The sequence below is a fragment of the Babylonia areolata genome, chromosome 2 (genome assembly GCF_041734735.1).
Source record: "Babylonia areolata isolate BAREFJ2019XMU chromosome 2, ASM4173473v1, whole genome shotgun sequence".
In the NCBI taxonomy this organism is placed as follows: Eukaryota; Metazoa; Mollusca; class Gastropoda; order Neogastropoda; family Buccinidae; genus Babylonia; species Babylonia areolata.
Window position 1 is genome coordinate 37,719,419 of NC_134877.1, and position 18,192 is coordinate 37,737,610.

Below are 18,192 nucleotides of genomic sequence, written 5' to 3' on the forward strand. Positions count from 1 at the left end.
ATCAACAGATTTCTCAGCATGAATTCCGGGCTTCTCTCCCCAGGGAGAGCGTGTCGCTACACTGAGAGCGCCACCCATGGTGTTTTTGTTGTTGTTGTTTGTTTGTTTTGTATTTGTTCCTGCGTGCAGTTTTTTTTTATTTGTTTTTCCTATCGAAGTGGATTTTTCTACATAATTTTGCCAGGGACAACCTTTTTGTTGCCGTGGGTTATTTTACGTGCGCTAAGTGCATGCTGCACACGGGACCTCGGTTATCGTCTCATCCGAATGACTAGCGTCCAGACCACCACTCAAGGTCTGGTGGAAGGGGAGAAAATACCGGGGGTTGAGCCGTGATTCGAACCAGCGTGCTCAGATTCTCTCGCTTCCTAGGCGGACGCATTACCTCTAGGCCATCACCTCACAGAGGCCATCACTCCACAGTGCATGCAAGGCATCATCTTAACGCACAGTCAGAAATGATAATTAACTCTATAACATCACAAGAAACAAACTTTAAACGCAGCTGTTCAGCTAAGTTAAACTATTTACCTCTTGACACTTGCCCACACAGTGCCTCGCGTCTTGTCGTTGCCTCCTGATTACCTCGACGATGATCCCACGTGGCAAAGGGACTGCCATACCTAACCCTTGCTCACTTCAGCTGGGTGATGAAGGCTCCAACCAGGCGTTTGACACGGCCAGCATTGACTCATGATTAATTTCTTGCACTTTTTAGCTCTTTGCGTTGTGGTGAGTGTGTGTGTGTGTGTGTGTGTGTGTGTGACCGGGATGGGCGGACGAATGGAGATATGGGAGGGTCAGTGAAGATGTGGAGGGACGCGGGGTGTACTTACGAGCGACCGCAGGTACACCTAGGTGGGTGCTACGAATATTTGTTTTTTCTAAAACCCAGCGTGTAAAGCGTTTATTTATACACTAAAACGGATAGACTTTTTTTTTAAATGACGTTTACTTGTATATTACATTGGACTGGGACGCGCTTTTCACACCTTTCTGTGTAAAGCGGATTACCGACATTGTTTTGTACTAAGTGAATCATATTATATATAAATTTATAAATAAAATGCATTTGACATACTCGTAGTTGTCAGTTCAGTGCATGGTTTGATTATCTGAATAAAATGTGTGCAATCGTTTAATCGTCATCATCATAGTTATCACGGTCACCATAAAAGACATTTTTCGTGTTTGATGCTGAACAAGTCATCTTGAATGCATGCGACCTCGCCATCTCTCTGTCTCTCTCTCTCTCCTCCATTCACACACTCACTCAGACACACGCGCGCGCGCGCGCACGATTGCACACACGCAAACAAGAGAAATGAACAGTCATTGAATCAACAAATATCGGTCTAACACGTTGTCCACTCATCGACTTCATTTATTAGATTTACACAAGAAAATCTTTCCTTCTTGCAAACTTTCTAAAAAGGAAAGCCTTCCCTTAATACGTTATTAATAGCAATGATAATACGTTGATGAAGAATTCATCGCCAACCATTTTCTTGCTCAGAACAGGACTCCAGGCGATGCTTTACAGCAGTATGTATCACATAATTAAACGTCTGTAATCATCCGCACCCTCATTCGCACACCGATCACTCCCCCACCACCCCACATTCACACGCACACACATCTTCACACACACACACACACACACATACACACACACCACAGCACAACGCAACGCGCACGCACAGAGAGTAATTCCACCAATAAAAATATCACATATACCACATGTTAACTGATCTTGTTAGTTCTGCATTGATATTGAAGAGGTCCACATGGTGCTTCAGGTGTCCATGACTCTCCCTTACCCCGGCGGGAGGATATGTGTAGGGATTTTTTTTTCCCAATAATATATCTATTTTCCCAAAACTGTTAAATTTGCCATCCAAAGATACCTTCCCGCCAAAAATGAATTACGGTCTGAATATACCAGGGTATGTAACAACAGACTGCTTTTGTAATGTCTCGAAAGTGTGTAATCAACAAATAATGGCCAATTGTTTCAAGTCAATTGTACTATTTGACTCAAATCAGGTTTGTAGTGCTTCATATTATATCTTTCAGCCTTCAACTGTAAAAAAAAACAACAACAAATGACCTGCTAAAGTGGTGTGTGTCCATCGAGATCGATGATGACCATCGTTGTCATCCAGCTGGGGGATGGGGGGAGGGTGGTGGTGGGGCAGGGGGATGCTCATGAATCTATCTGTGAATGCGCAGATGGCTGTAGCCTAAAGTACGCTATACTTGAGCACTAGAGATGTTTTTTGTGTGTGTTACTACTGACCCAAACCCCACAATGCTTAAATGTCATGCCTGTCTCAAATTATTGAGTTGTGAATGCTGCCGATTTGTCTGCTGTCACAATGCATACATGCTTCAGAATTTGCTGTTTCATACACACATAAATCGAGTGGTGGTCATTTTCTCTGTTGGTGCTGTGGCGTTGCTACCAGACTTCATTTAACAGTTCAAAGAAGAGAAATGACCTATTTCATTATCCCTGGATTTGAACCGCAAATAATCCCGTTAGACCGATACAGTGTGATTTCTGACATAAAGATACAAAGGGAAAAAAAAAATCATTCACAATATGACCTTTGCGGTCGGATCGGCCATAGACCACACCAATTACATCGAATAAATGTAATGCTACATATACAACAAAAGTATGTTGTAATGCAGTGCTTAATTTGTCAGCAGTTGTTACCACACGCTGATAAAGAAGTCTTCCATACAGTAAGCACAGAGCTGGTGTGTAAGCATTTTCATTACACCGGAAGTATTGCATCATTTAACAAGCTATTACATCTAGCGAATCTTGACAAAATTCCAGGTATAGTGTAGCGCACTTCATGTATTGTGTTTTTTTCTTCGGCATAAAGAAATCGACTGTATGTCAAAGTATGTGGATGCAGCACAGTCTCCATCAAATAACTATTTCACAAACAGTCATTTAAGTATTCCAGATGCAAAGTAGGAAAAGTGGCCTATCTTTACCCACATCCGGTATTCATACCTTAATCTAAACTTGGCAGACGAGTATATTTATGATTTCGTATGTAAAATAACACAAGATAAAGTCTATGTACACACAACCAAACCAAACCCCGTCGGGGTAAATATTACCGTTTGCCACCCGACAGACTAATTGTCTTTGTGGAAGGGGATAAGAAGCACTGAGGCTGCTGACCATGCACTGGCTGTGCCTGCAAAAAGAAACTAGTACATGTTTCAACAACAGCAAGCAGCAGAGGAAGCAGCAACAGAACAACTCTGTGTGTGTATGTGTGTGCGTGTGCGTGTGTGTGTGACTTAGTCGTTTTGTAAACTTAACAGTCGGCGATCGCATTGATTCATTGCACTTACCTGTTGAACTCCTATTAAGGAAAAGATAGCACAATACTGACGGACCACTTCCGAATCTGGTCCAAAGAGTTACAACATATTTTTCATAACTGGCTAAATTCACACGATTTCAAGTAAAACATACAAAATGCTTCTTACACAACACTTGCCACTGAGACTGATGCTTCCATTGAAAGGTGGCGCAAACCAGTCCAATGAGTTCCGAGGTGTAGCCTTAACAAGTGTTGTCACTAACATTTTGAATATGACTGTAAATGGGCAGAAAATGAAGTTGAAACACTAGAAGAACAGACAGGCTTTATCGCAGATACGGCACTGTTGGTCATGTTTTTGCCATCTGTAAAGAAGCTTCTGACGAAAAACTCAAACTGTGTGTTGCTTTTGTTGAATTTAAAAAGGCCTGTGATTATGTAAACAGACATGCTCAACGGGAAGTCATAAGTAAGAATGATGTCAAAGGCAAACTTTACAAGGTTTTGATGAGTGCTTAGGACACTGTTCGTCAAAGGCAAAATTTACAAGGTTTTGTTGAGTGTTTAGGACACTGTTCTGGCATGTGTTCGTGATAAACGCTGCTACTCAGATGATTTAAGTTATCCAAGAGGGGTAACTTAAACTGAGGGTAGGTTGACTGAAAAATTATAAGCGATGGTACTGTGGGAAAATTCTTCAAACGGTTTGTCGTTCGTGTGGACCTGATCCATAAAATGAATAGCATTTTCTATTCCAGCACATACACACGAACGTAAACAACTGCAATGCAATCAACGCACATTGTACATGTACACCAAATGAATGATAAATCTCTTACCTGCAAAATAATAGCAGACGTTGATGGTACCATATATGTTATACAGAGCACCTGGAAGCACAGACAGCTTTTAATATTAGTGTGTGTGGCGTTTGACACACGTGACAGATTACAGTATTGGCAAAAGTAGTTCAGTGCACTGAGCAGAATAATACACAAACTTCAAACTTCTTCTTAATGAAGTAAAAAGGCTCTTGTCACATCCAAGGTGTACAGGATATCAGCAATGAATTGCATAGTTGCCAGTCATTAGTAATCGAATGCTAAGAAAAATACAGACGAACGAGTCTTTAACTGCGAGTTATATCTTACAGATGTATGTTCATTTGTGTTCACTGTTCAGTACGCAATACCAGTGTTTGTGGATCACATGGATTCTGTATCAGCGTACATTCATTGTGTTTCTCCGAACATAGCAGTCCCGAACACTCCTGTGGTAAGATTTACTTTAAACGAATGTATCTCAGAGTCTGTGTATGAAGGTGTACTAGTTCTAAACATTCACCTGCAATGGGAGGGCCAGCGATGGAGCCGACGCCACAGCACAGCATGACGATCCCAAAGGCCATGGGCAGGTTCTTGGGGCCCATGTGTTGCACCAGTAAGGGTCCCACCAGAAACATGGAAGGTCCGTAGGCCAAACCTGTCCAGACCATCCGTGAAATTAAGTTAGAAACAGAAGAGCTGCCAGAAGGAATGAAGCTTTCATCACGGTCTGTGAACAACTAACACTCTCAGTCTTCCTGATTGGTAATTGTGTGTTTGAATCACACACGCATGCTCACACACATTTACACGCACGCTCGCGCACGGGAGAGAGAGCAACTAATAAATTCAACTCTTTATACTCACAACTCACAATCCTTTCAGCAAAGAGGGACTGAAACGAAATCCCGTACAGTGGAAGAAAACCCTCCGCCAAGGAGAAAACCAGCTCGACAAAAAACAGACCTTTCAGCAAAAGGTTCGGGAAAAGAGTGAAGAGAATTCCCCCAGCCACTCGGGCCAGCAGTAAGCCGATGCCATAAGCGGTGTACAAGTAGGGCAAGTCTTCAAAGGACACTCCAACGCTCTCCGCGTAGGCGGGGAAGAAGTTGAAAGATGTGGTGAAGCCAGCAGTCATCATCATCTGGTTCAGGCAGACCACCCAGAGGAACTTCTTGCACAGCAGAGCCTTGATTCGGTCCCTGACACACACCAGTCAGAAACATCATTATTAATAACCCTTTGGCCCGCGTCTTTTAACAAGCGTGTTTATTTCTAGTGCCGATGATTGGCTGTTTTCCACATTTTCTCTCTTCTCTTGCATTTTAGTTGTATGTCCAAATGATCATCCGAAAACAGCTGCAAAAAGCTTTTTTTCAGTGGTCAAAATCAGCACCAAGAATTTATTTAACACATCACAAACAACGACAATGGTAGAAATTCTTTTCGAAGTAATGTGATCAAGACACGCAGATCGAAACAACTGGTAAACATTACATAATACACTGAGATTCAAACACCGACTAAAGGTTCCGAAAGATGATTGTACTTTTTGTTATAAACATTTAAATTAAATTGATTATTAGATAAACTAGCTTCTGTTCCCTCAAGGAGGCTTCATATGATGTTGCCTCTCGTGTCATGACATGAGTCCAAATTTGTAAAGAAAGAAAGGAAAGAAAATGACAGACAATGGAAGAAATATAACAGATCATTGATCAACTCTTAAACCCAACACTGCTCGTCTTGAGACTATTATTACTGCAACGACTGACACCAAGACTAACACCAATGTGCGCAGTCTCAATCAACTACAGACATAATTATTCTGGCATCATTTCTGTACTCCGATTCAGACAATAAAGTGATTGACTGATTGATTGGTCATACTTGCCTTGTCGTTTCGGGTCGAACAATGAGTTCTGTTTCTTCATCGAAATGGCTCGTCCGGTACACGCGGTTCTGTGGTGTTTCCATTTCTTGATCACATCCATGGGTGGGGTTGTGGCTAAGTGACCAACAGCGGGTGAGAGTGGCACTCGGGGTGTGTGGGTAAAACAAGGAGCCGAGGATACAGGTCTGTTAAAAAAAAATATAGTACACTAATGGGAGTGAAGTTACTGTCTGTCCATTTCTTTATTTCTCTCCCTCTCTCTCAGATTCTTAACTGTCCTGTTGCATACTCATGATAATATCAGGAACTGGCAATACGTGTTTAAATGAAAGGTCAGGGCGGACAGTATACAAAAACAGGCTGCATGGTCATTTTGACAGGACGTGTGACAACAGTGCGCTCTGCTAAAAAAAACAAACAAAAAAAACGCAATACTTTTTTGAAAAACTGGTATGGCATTGACAGCAATGTTGAATGCGATATATCAAACCTGAGCCAGGAAGCAGGCAAAGGTACCCATAGCTAGTCTCCAGCCATAGTCGTCTATCAGCCAGCGGAGCAGGTAGGGAGCTGAGATGACCCCGATGCCTGGCGCTGCCATAGAGATGCCCACAGCCACAGTGCGGTACTTCACAAAGTAGGTGCTGCTGATGACAGTGTTTGAGGCTGTGTATGTCAAGCCGTGTCCTATGCCTGCAATAAGCACACGCATGCACACGCACGCACGCACGAATGCACACAAAGACTCGAAAACAGAAATGTTACAACGCAGCTCAGGAAAAAAAAAACAAAAAAACTTCAAGTACAAAAATTCCGTAATTAACTCTTCAATGACAGAACGAAGTGCGCAATACCCAGGTGCCTTTCACATGTGATCTATCGTGGATATATTGTGGGTTTTTTTTCCCCTTTTCAAACGAGGTTTATTACCCTGCTCCTGAGCTGCAACTCCCACGTTCACTCGTATCTACGAGTGAGACTTTATGTGTATGACCGTTTTTACCCCACCAGCTAGCCGGCCACACTCTGTTTTCAGGGGTGTATATGCTGGACATGTTCATGTTTCTATGACATACCGAACTCTGACAACGAATACGGGATCTTTAACGTATGTATTTGATGTTCTGCATGTGTGTACACACGCAGGGTTTGTGGCACTGACACGTCTGCACACATGTTGACCTTTGAGATTGGAAAACTCCACCGTATAGCCACCAGACGTAGCCTAGCCGGGATCGGAACCCATGACCCTAGGATTGAAAGTCCAGTGCTTTAGCCACTTGACTGTCGCTTCCGTCGTCATACTAGTTCACATGTACATGTGTGTATGTGCGTGCTCGTGCACGCGTATAGCCTCGCAGACTCACCACAGACAACTCCAAGGAAGAAAAGCATGCCGACCAAGTCATACACGAAGCTTGCAGACAACAGTCCAACACTCATCAGAGCTCCACCGATCATGACGTTGACTCTGGTTGTCAAGAGGTCGCTGATTACGCCAGACACAGGGCCTGGTGAGATACAGATAGCATACATGATAAGTATGATAGAGCCAGAGCAGTGTCACGAGCAACCAGATTATTCCTGATTCAATGTATTTTATGAACTAATGCATCACCAGTCATTGTACAGACAGACCTTGCTTCACATGATCACTGACTTGTCTTGATACAAAACCTGTCAAGACTAGATCAACAACAAATGTTATGTAAAGACCTTGTGTTGCCAGATCGCCGAATATGATATGGAATCGATTTGAACAACGAATCATGATAGAAACAGACTATTTCTCATATCATACCTGGTGCAGGGAATGTTGTGACAAAACATCCTTGATCATACCTGATACAGAACCCGTTGTGGCAACATACTATCCTTGATTATGCGTAATGCAGGGCCTGTTATGGCAACATACTATGCTTGATTATACGTGATGCAAAGCTTGTTATGACAATATACTATCCTTGATTATACCTACTGCAGGGTCCGTTGTGGCAACATCCTACCCTTGATTATACCTTCTGCAGGGCCTGTTGTGACAACATACTATACTTGATTATACCTGATGCAAAGCCCGCTGTGGCGATATACTATCCAAGATTATACGTGATGCAAGGCCTGTTATGTTAACATAGTATTCCTGATTATACCTCGTGCAGGGCCTGTTGAGACAAGACAGCCAAATATGACAGACACAGTCCATTCGTCAAAAGATCGACAGGTATGCCTGATAAAGGGTCTTTTGACAACAGACCATCAGTCATGATAAATACAACGCGTCATGAGATCACTGATTATTCCCAATACAGTGCCTAGGGCAGTTAGAATGTACCACTAATGGTGACAAAGACGTTACGTCATGAGGTCATTAACCATTCCAGTTTCAAGGCACCAATCATGATAGATACAGATTGGTGATACGAGCCAATAAACCTGCAACATAAGAAATGCGTACAATGCGTATACATAGATAAATCAAACGGACATGAATGTATCCTTTGGTTATCATCAAAGTGATGGGCATGAAAATATGATTATAAACATACAAAAACAAAAGTCACACACACACACACACACACACACACACACACACACACACACACACACACACACTAACCCAGCAAATAGCTACCACCAAAAGCGATGGAGAAAATCAAGGCCACAAAGCTTTGACTGCCAGGATAGCTTTCGTTCACTTCATCCTGCACACAAACGGTTCACAAAGCATACACAAAGTATGAGCGCGCCTGTACATAGCATAGCTTATGTACATGAGTGCGTTTGTGTGTTACATAGGCCTACATGATCACGCCCATAGAAATTATTTCACTTTTTTTTTGTTGAGAATAAACTGCCGCTCTATGGTCAGAAAGAGCAAATTTTTTTTATTTTTTTTTATTTAAAAACAAAACAACTCGTAAATGATTATCTAACTGTCAGAGAGAGAGAGAGAGAGAGAGAGAGAGAGAGAGAGAGAGAGAGAGAGAGAGAGATTTTTAAACTTTTTTTTACTCCAGGATAAAGTTTTTAAGCATTACCTAGTCTTCCAATCTGTCCTTGTGACAACAATACACACACAGAGACAGAGAGAGGGACCCTTAACGTTTTCAACGTGTTGTACTCATGCTTATCACCTACAATCTAAGTTTGCCATTCGTTCGTAGGAACTAGAATGACTGGGAGGCCGTTCCTGTTATACACCTCTTTATTGTTTTCATTGTTACATGCTCAATCTTAACTAACTTATTTTGCAAATGATATTTGCCTCTCAGGTTCTGTGAAGAATCTGTATGAAGGTGAGGTCATCATAACATTACAAACCAGGTCTGGGTTTGCATAATCAATCTTAGCAGCGTTGCGACTCCATTCATGAACAGGCTACAGGTTTTTGCATAGCCCATTTCAAGACTATTCTTCTACTCTACTTCTAAAGGTGACCCAGCATCCAGCTTCTTAAATTCATATTATTTCTACCACCCACCCTCTCACTCACTCTCTCTCTCTCTGTCTCACCCCACCGAAATACAACTGAGGTCCCATAGCCTTTTAGGGCCATAGGGGCATGGGTGGGATTCACATCCACTGTGTCAAAGGCTCGGCAGAGGAAGGCAAGGACCAATCCTCTCATCACGCTTGTCTAACCTTCCGCAGCCAAAGTGAGGCTCTGTTCACATCTTGATGCATTAGTGAGGAAAATCGACTTAAAGTACCTTTCCCAAAGACACACACAGCACCCTGACGAAACAGTGCCTCGAACCCAGATCACCGGTGAACTCTAGATCAGAAGTCCAACGCCTAACCGATTCTGCCACGGCAGCCCCATAGGTAACATCACAAAGAAAAAACAGCATCGGCATATTTTGGGGTGAGATGCTCCTGGGAAGATTGATGATGTAAAACCCATTTATGGTACCACAAACACAAACAAGCAGAGAGTCAGAGATATAAAGACTTTGCAAGAGAAGAAGGACACTAATGGAATGTTCAAACCAAAAAGTATTCATTGCAAACCTGGAAAATGCCGTAAGCTGTGTCGAGACAAGTAGTGATACAGTTGATGGACAAAGATGCCATCAGAGCCACCCAGGCCCAGCCACTGTCTACGTCACGTCGCCGTTTTCCGTCACCCATGACCTCATCAGTCGGTTTGATAAGGTGTGGTGAAATTCTGGGGGGAAGAAAAATCTCAAATAAAACGAGTGGCACATCGACAAAAAAGTTTGAAAATCGAGACACACGAACGAATAACTAGACAGCGGTAGAAAGACACAAACACACACACAGAATGAAACATATAGTCGAGCACAAAAAACAAACTACATTATTTTCCCACGAATTATGATAACAACAACAACAGTAATTACAATTATAATAATTATTGATATTATTATGAACATGATTACCGTAACTTTTACCAGATGTGTAAACACAACTTTTTTTTTTTTTTTTTTTTCTTTTTTTTTTTTACTGAAAACACCACACTGTTAGCTGAGATTGAAACGATATATAGTTTTACCATAGATCCAACCAACATACCGTTATCAGAGATTCAGTCAACATGCCTTTACAACAACTGATTCCACCTGAGATTCAACCAGTTTACATTTGGCAGTGATCTAAACAACATACTCCTCTGTGCACGACTGCTCCAATCTATCTTCCAACACCGTTACGTTCGCAAAGAGCCGGAATCGTCAGTACACGGTCCGTAAAACGCGACATCGTCATGATCTGTCACGAGCGAACAATTCGCTCAGTCTCTGACTGGTAAGTGGTTAATGAAACTTTTTTTTTTTTAATAAATAAATAAATAACTCAAAATCTATTGCTGGAGCAATGTTTACATCAGACCAAATAATGGTGTGCTGAATTTGAAATAATATTAGAACTTAAGCTCATGCTATAATTTGTTGTTATTTTTTCTTCTTTTTTACTTTTCTTTTTCTTTCTTCTTTTTTTTGTGTGTGCTATAAATAGTTGTCAGTCAAAAACTGAGAGCATTGCACATTCCGTGACTGAACATAGTGGTGTCGCATTCTACTGACAATGGCTACCTGTGTTGAAAACTTACCGTGACGAACGTTTCGTTGTGACATAGGCCTATTGTGGCAGTGAACGAGTGTGTGCAAGACTGACGGTAACAGCTCTTTGCGAAAGTAACAGCGCTGGATGGGAGCTTGTGCTACGGACAGACGTGTGTTGTTCAACTCTAAGACTGAAAGTGTGTGTGTGCTATCAATACAAATTCATGTTGGTTAAATGTCAGGTGGAAATGTTATTTATGTCAGTGAAAAAAAAAGCTATGTTGTTTAAATCTCTGATAATAGTGTGTTGCTTGTATCTCTAGTGAAAGTATATTGTTTTAATCTCTTGTAACACTATGGCGCTTAAATCTCTAGTTTAAAAAGTGCATTTTACTCGTGAAGAGTGAAGGAAAAAATGTTCCCCAGTCAGAATTTCGAAATGAATACATTTTTGCTTTTCCAAAGGCTCGACAGCTGGGGGGTTTTCTTAAGAGAGAGAGAAAAAAAGAACTGGTCCCCAAGACCACGATGGCCACATTTTGTTCAATGATGATTTCCTTTGGGGGAGATATCTAATATTTCATCTTTTAAATAGGACGTTTGTGACACAAAATCCTGGACTTAGCAAACGGAAAAGCTCGCATTTCTGGCAGCACTCTGGAATAGATGAAATTAAAAATAAAAAGAGAGAGAGAAAAAAAAATCACATATGTTAAGTAACCAGTAGGCCTATATACTTCTTTGACGTCCATTTCAAAGAACAACTTTTGTGTTTGTTTATAAACTTAAATGCATATGTTGCCTACATTTGAACAAAATATTAAACAACATAATTCGGAAGGCAAGGAACTCTTCCGTCATCATGTAAGATGTTTATTATTCCCCCTAAATAAATAAAAAAAAGAAGTTGGATATTATAATAATATCATAAAATAATAATAATATTATATTGTTATTATTATTATTATTATTATTATTATTATCATTATTATTATTATTATTAAAATATGGCGCAAACTACCCATATGATGGGCTCTAAACGCCTCACATGAGATAATACATATGCAATAGTGTTTACCTCACACGAGCACATGAGGACATAGAAGTGGAAAATAATATCTATATACACCATTACAATACTACAAATTGCAGATATGAGTAATCACAGGAAAAATGCACAAAAACACCACGCACACACACACACAGACAAGCAAATACTGACGCACGACACACGCACCACAGGAATACATCAATGGAGGGGGGACACAGGGAGAGTGCAGAGGGTGGGAGGAGACATACAAGGGACTATGCTTCGTCACATCGAAAGGCCATTTTGAACTGGTGGGTTTTAAGTTTTCCTTCGAAAGAGGACAGAGTTGATGAGTGCTGGAGTTCCAGAGGAAGAAAATTCCAGACAGAGAAAGTGCTTGATACTGAAAAGGCCTTTGACCAAATGTCTTTGAAAAGACGGTGGTGGTGATGCTTAATACTTTCTTTTTTTTTTCTTTTCTTTTTCTCTTTATTACTTTGTAACAAAGTGTTGGGGCAGGGCAGTGGTGTTTGCCTTTCTCTCATCCTCCTCCAAAAGCATTTTTCTGACTTTGTGACTGGCTTTATTATATGTCAAGTTCTTCTCTTGAATCGCCTTCTCTATTTCCCATTCAATTTTCTCCATCGTGTCATCGGTGAAGTGTTTCGTTCAGATGTTCCTGACTTTGGCAATCACACACACACACAGAGCACCCACACTTCACCCACACCTCACTTTGGCAATCTTTTCCAACCGAGCATGTGTGTGTGTGTGTGTGTGCGTGTGTGTGTGTGTGTACGTATACTACACACACAGATCGCCCACACTACCACATCCGCACCCCTCCACCCGCCCTCCACACACACACATACAGAGTACCCACTCTTCAACTCACCCACCCCCACTTTGGCGATCTTTTCCAGCAGAGCATGTGTGTGTGTGTGTGTGTGTGTACTTTTAAATGTATTTACAACATACACACACACACACACAGATCCCCCACCCCAAACACATAGATTGGGGGGGTGTCCCAAAACGCGACGTTCACGTGCATTTGTTTTTCCCATTGATTATTCACAGACCATGAACTCTTCGCAGGTATAATGAGCTGCCTTCCTTCCGAACTGACGCAGCACTTTTCGAACGTTCGTCTTTGGCTTCGGTTAGTTTAAAACAGCCTGGAAAGAAAGCGAAGCAAGAAAAGCACAGCCTTTGACTCCCAGCACGGTGTCAGCAGCCATTGTTGTGCGAGTTGTGACAACATTCTGTGGACAGGCCGCACGCCTTTTGACCTTTGACCGGTGTTGAGAGGTAAGGTTGAGTAGAAATTCATGCAACGCCTGTGCAACGACAGCAATCCAAGTGGAGAAAAACTTCCGCCTCTTCACACACTTTTGATTAAATATCCAAGAAATGAGCCAAATACCCTTACGGACATGTGATGAAAAAAGAATCAAAATGTCAGTTTGAATTCATTTTCGATTTGAATACAATATATTATCTATACCTTAACGAACATGAAAAAAGAAATCAAAATCGGTTAAAAAAAAATCAAGTCATGTTTAAATGTTTCAGTTTGGAAAATGTGTTGAGGAAAAGGAGCTGGTGAGATGTGGGCGCTCATCATTCGTTTTATGTCATTCAGATTTCAGACACGCACATATACACACTCAAACAGACATGTAACATTTCTGAGGTCGTATCCGTTCATCTCCCTGCCGATCACATCAAAACCATCATCAGCACGTTCCACTCTGATTCCACCTCCAGTCGATCAACTGACGAACGATATCCATCATCACAATAAAATAACAGCAGCAGCAAAGCATGTCTCCGTACTTGGTGACATTCGCAACCAACACACCACCCAGCCGTTGTAAAAGATAGGTCAAGGTAATTGTCATCCCTTGATATCCAATCCCAGTTTCTTAAAGCAATCGTTCAAACTTCAGCTTTCATTAAACGTATCGTCTTCCTTGAAACCCAAACAAATCCATTTGAAAAAGCACATTAACGTAATCAGAAGAAGCGTGCCCCATAGCACGATTTATTGGAAAGTAAGTTATACTGTATGACACCGTTTAACCCATAGCTAATTCAATAATAATAAACTTACGAACGATCGACATAAGCCATGCTGCCAAAATATTGACCCCATCACAATCACCGTACATTATTTCATATTCTATTTGGCGTCTCTGGTTTGTATTATGCATTAACATTTTAAGTTGATGTTATCTGGACAAAATGGATTTTTCATGAGAGCACACTATTGCCACTTTGCACTAGTTTTCCCGCTTTCTTTTGAATATTTTTTCCGACTACCGTTTACTGCCCCCACCCCCCCTCTCTCGTTCCCTGTTTCCCCTCTCCATCTCTGTCGATCTATCCATCTGTATTCTTCGATTTATCTCTGTAATCATGATGAAAACAAAATTTTGCTTTAAATTCAGATTTCACCCCCACCGGGAAATTTCAGCACCTGATCGGCTGCTTGTTGCGACTGAGTTTCCTACACGTCTTTGTTCTGGCTCCGCTACTGCGCAGACACTGCCTCATAAACACAAGGTATGTACAGTAATCTTTCCTCCCTGTCACGTGTCTTTCTGCCTCGACGACTCTCTCTCTCTCTCTCTCCCCCCCCCTCTCTCTCTCTATGCGTGTGTGTCTGTCTGTCTGTCTCTCTCCCCCCTCTTTCTCTGTGCGTGTGTCTGTCTCTTTCTCTCTCTCTCCCCCCCCCCTCTCTCTCCCTTTGTGCGTGTGTGTCTGTCTGTCTCTCTCTCTCTCCCCCCTCTTTCTCTGTGCGTGTGTATCTGTATCTCTCTTTCTTTCTCTGTGCGTGTGTGTCTGTGTCTCTCTCTCTGTGGATAACTTCGTAACGAAATAAAGTTCTCTGAATATCAAAGCAGTTAAGAGGCGCCATAACTCAATTGAAACGATTTTAGAGAATAAAACAATGACGGTTTTTACTTATCTTCTCTTGGTGTCTTCGTTTTTACTTGTACACGCAACACGTTTGTGTTCGTGTATTATTCGTGTGTTAACAATATTACACTAAGCTATATCTTTTTAGGTTTTTTAAAACCCCTTTAAATGGGGCGATGGCGTTACATTGAATAAATCTCTCATATAGGATCTAATGAAATTCATAGGTGTTAGCGGTTGTTGTTTTTATTGCCCTGGAAATCACTCGAATTTTAACGTGTGTGTCAACGTGACGAAAAATGTTTCGCTTTAGAAAGCAACTGAAATAAACAACAATTTAATGCCCTATAATCGGTACCGGTTGCTGGGTTTTTTTTTCAGTGGCACTTACCTGACGTCGTTCATGCGGTCCTCCACACACAGCCACATCAAGGCTCATCTGCTGCAGTCCCGATGCCATCATTCGACATGGAGCAGTCAATCAAGATCGACATGAGACCTACTGCTGCTGAAGTCAGCTCGGTGGTGTTCAGTAGTGCGTGTTCTGCTTCAAATTAACGCAGGCACCATCATCTGACTTCAGTCGAGGAGCCAGACTGAGTTAACGCCATTTATCAATGGCTTTCTGAATATCCACCCAGTCCGACCCTTCCTACTTCTTTTCTTTCTTTCCTTCGTCATTATCCTTTAGCGTGCCCTGTGAATGACTTAGTATTCCATTCCAGTCAACTCCTACCATGAATATTTGTGGAATTCTCGAAATGGTAATATCGTAAGGCTTGCATCTGCCATTTTCTCGGTGTCTGGGTCAAAATGAACGTTCGTTTTGAGAGAGACTTTATGGTTCTTGGCATCTTGGATCGAGTCCCGTACTTGTCTTGTTCTGGTGTGGCCTTCCTAAATCAAATGTCAATGAGTCTTTAACGAATAACGCTGCCATAATTCTGATACCCGACTAATCATGCTGCCTTGCATCAGAGCTAAGACCGATGATTTTTTTTTTCCATGGAAAACTCCCTGACAGCCTTCCACACTCTAGTCTCCGTTGGCTCTTAAAATCTGGACTCAAAACTTACCTCTTCTGTTGGCAGTTAGTTTCGTTATGGCATTCCCATTCACGCAGAAAATTCGTGTGCATGTGGTATGCTTGACTATGTGCATATGCATATGAATGTGTACATTGTGTATGCATATACGAGAGTAGTGGGATGGGCAGAAAGAAATGGGTAAGCAAATATATAAATATATATATATATATATATATATATGTGTGTGTGTGTGTGTGTGTGTGTGTGTGTGTGTGTATGATTGTGTATGTAGGCATTTATTTGTGTGTACAGTCTGTTAGGTACATTTTAGTTAATGTAACTTTGAAGAATATGCTTTGTAAAGCAGTTTTTTTTTCTGGATAGCGTGCTTAATAAGTATTCATTGTTATTATTCAGGTAGTAGTGGTCGAATTGGAGGTTGCCCATAAGTTATTTTCCATGGCCTTGCTATCTTTTCCACGTCATTTTGTGATCCTTGGGAAGTCCTAGTTTTTAGTTTTTGCTCCAAGTAATCCGTATTCTGTTTGGTGCAATAACATTCAAAATTATCCTGTGAGTGGATTGGGTTTTTTGTGTGTGGGTTTTTGTTGTTTGGTTGTTGTTTTTTCGTTTTTTTTATTTTGTTTTTTTGCTACCTGTAGACAGGTCTGTCTCTTTCGTTATATTGTTTGCCCCTCCCCCCACTATTCCCTCTGTGTCTGTCTCTTTCGTTATGTTGTCTGCCCCTCTCCCCACTATTCCCTCTGTGTCTGTCTCTTTCGTTATGTTGTCTGCCCCTCTCCCCACTATTCCCTCTGTGTCTGTCTCTTTCGTTATGTTGTCTGCCCCTCTCCCCACTATTCCCTCTGTGTCTGTCTCTTTCGTTATGTTGTCTGCCCCTCTCCCCACTATTCCCTCTGTGTCTGTCTCTTTCGTTGTGATGTTCTGCCACCCCTCCCTCCCCCGCTATTCTCTGTGTCTTTCACATTCCTTGTGATGTTGTGTGCCCCTCCCATCGCTATCCACTCAGTGTCTCATTCCTTGTGATGTCTCCCCCCTCCCTCCCCGCTATTCCCTCTGTGTTTCATTCATTATGATGTCTGGACCTCCCTCCCTTCTGTGTTTGTCTCATTCATTTGTTGTGATGTTGTCTACCCCTCTCCCTGCTATTCACTCAGTGACTCATTTGTTGTGATGTCTGCCCCTTCCCCTGCTCTTCCCTCTGTGTCTCTCTCGTGATGTTGTCTGCTCCTCCCTGTTATCCCCTCTGTCTGTCTCATTCCTTGTGATGTTGTTTTCCCCCTTCCACCCCTCTTCCTGATATCCCCTCTGTGTCTGTCTCATTCCTTGTGATGTTGTCTGCCTCTCTCCCCGCTATCTACTCAGTGTCTTATTCGTTGTGATGTTGTCTGCCTCTCCCCCCCGCTATCTACTCAGTGTCTTATTCGTTGTGATGTTGTCTGCCTCCCCCCCCCCCCCCCCCCCCCCCCGCTATCTACTCAGTGTCTTATTCGTTGTGATGTTGTCTGCCTCCCCCCCCGCTATCCACTCAGTGTCTCATTCGTTGTGATGTTGTCTGCCTCCCCCCCCCCCCCGCTATCCACTCAGTGTCTTATTCGTTGTGATGTTGTCTGCCTCTCTCCCCGCTATCCACTCAGTGTCTCATTCGTTGTGATGTTGTCTGCCTCTCTCCCCGCTATCCACTCTGTCTTATTCGTTGTGATGTCTGCCTCTCTCCCCGCTATCCACTCAGTGTCTCATTCGTTGTGATGTTGTCTGTCTCTCTCCCCGCTATCCACTCAGTGTCTTATTCGTTGTGATGCTGTCTCTCTCCCCACTATCCACTCAGTGTCTCATTCTTTGTGATGTCTGTCTCTCTCCCCACTATCCACTCAGTGTCTCATTCGTTGTGATGTTGTCTGCCTCTCTCCCCCGCTATCCACTCAGTGTCTCATTCGTTGTGATCTCTGCCCCCACAACGGAGACGTTAAGGTCAGTATTTGTTATTCACTGCATCACAACTATCCTGAACCCCAGTGAGCCCTTCAGGCTTGTTGTGCGTTGTCCAGTGTTCGAATCATGGGATTTGTATGAACAATATATATATATATATA

The 18,192-nt window shown here is 42.2% G+C and overlaps 1 protein-coding gene and 1 long non-coding RNA gene across 3 annotated transcripts; one reads left to right on the forward strand and one right to left on the reverse strand.

Moving 5' to 3' along the window:
• Window positions 1–1,363: 1,363 nt before the first annotated feature.
• On the reverse strand, window positions 1,364–10,745 carry LOC143300946 (monocarboxylate transporter 12-like). 2 transcript variants are annotated; one of them, XM_076614905.1, is made up of 10 exons: window positions 10,608–10,745; window positions 10,083–10,239; window positions 8,704–8,773; window positions 7,439–7,582; window positions 6,562–6,764; window positions 6,072–6,256; window positions 5,045–5,379; window positions 4,698–4,835; window positions 4,193–4,243; window positions 1,364–3,221 (listed from the first exon to the last, which is right to left on the reverse strand). In XM_076614905.1, the coding sequence occupies exons 2-10, from the start codon at window positions 10,200–10,202 to the stop codon at window positions 3,160–3,162; spliced, it is 1,308 nt and encodes a 435-aa protein (XP_076471020.1). In that variant the 5' UTR covers window positions 10,203–10,239; window positions 10,608–10,745; the 3' UTR covers window positions 1,364–3,159. The 2 variants fall into 2 exon arrangements, with proteins under 2 accessions (XP_076471020.1, XP_076471012.1); XM_076614897.1 differs by having other exon boundaries at window positions 8,689–8,773.
• Window positions 10,746–11,135: 390 nt separating this feature from the next.
• Window positions 11,136–17,492, forward strand: LOC143279435 (uncharacterized). Its single transcript, XR_013054885.1, has 3 exons — window positions 11,136–11,292; window positions 14,579–14,693; window positions 15,432–17,492. It is a non-coding gene; the product is annotated as an uncharacterized LOC143279435 (long non-coding RNA).
• Window positions 17,493–18,192: the final 700 nt, after the last annotated feature.

Coding starts and splice junctions, on each gene's coding strand:
- LOC143300946 (XM_076614897.1), bottom strand. CDS start 10,202: ATGGGTGACGGAAAACGGCGACGTGACGTAGACAGTGGCTGGGCCTGG. Junction 7,583..8,688: donor TGGTGGTAGCTATTTGCTGG/GTTAGTGTGTGT, acceptor GTATCTCACCAG/GCCCTGTGTCTGGCGTAATC. Junction 4,836..5,044: donor TGCTGAAAGGATTGTGAGTT/GTGAGTATAAAG, acceptor TGGTCTGGACAG/GTTTGGCCTACGGACCTTCC.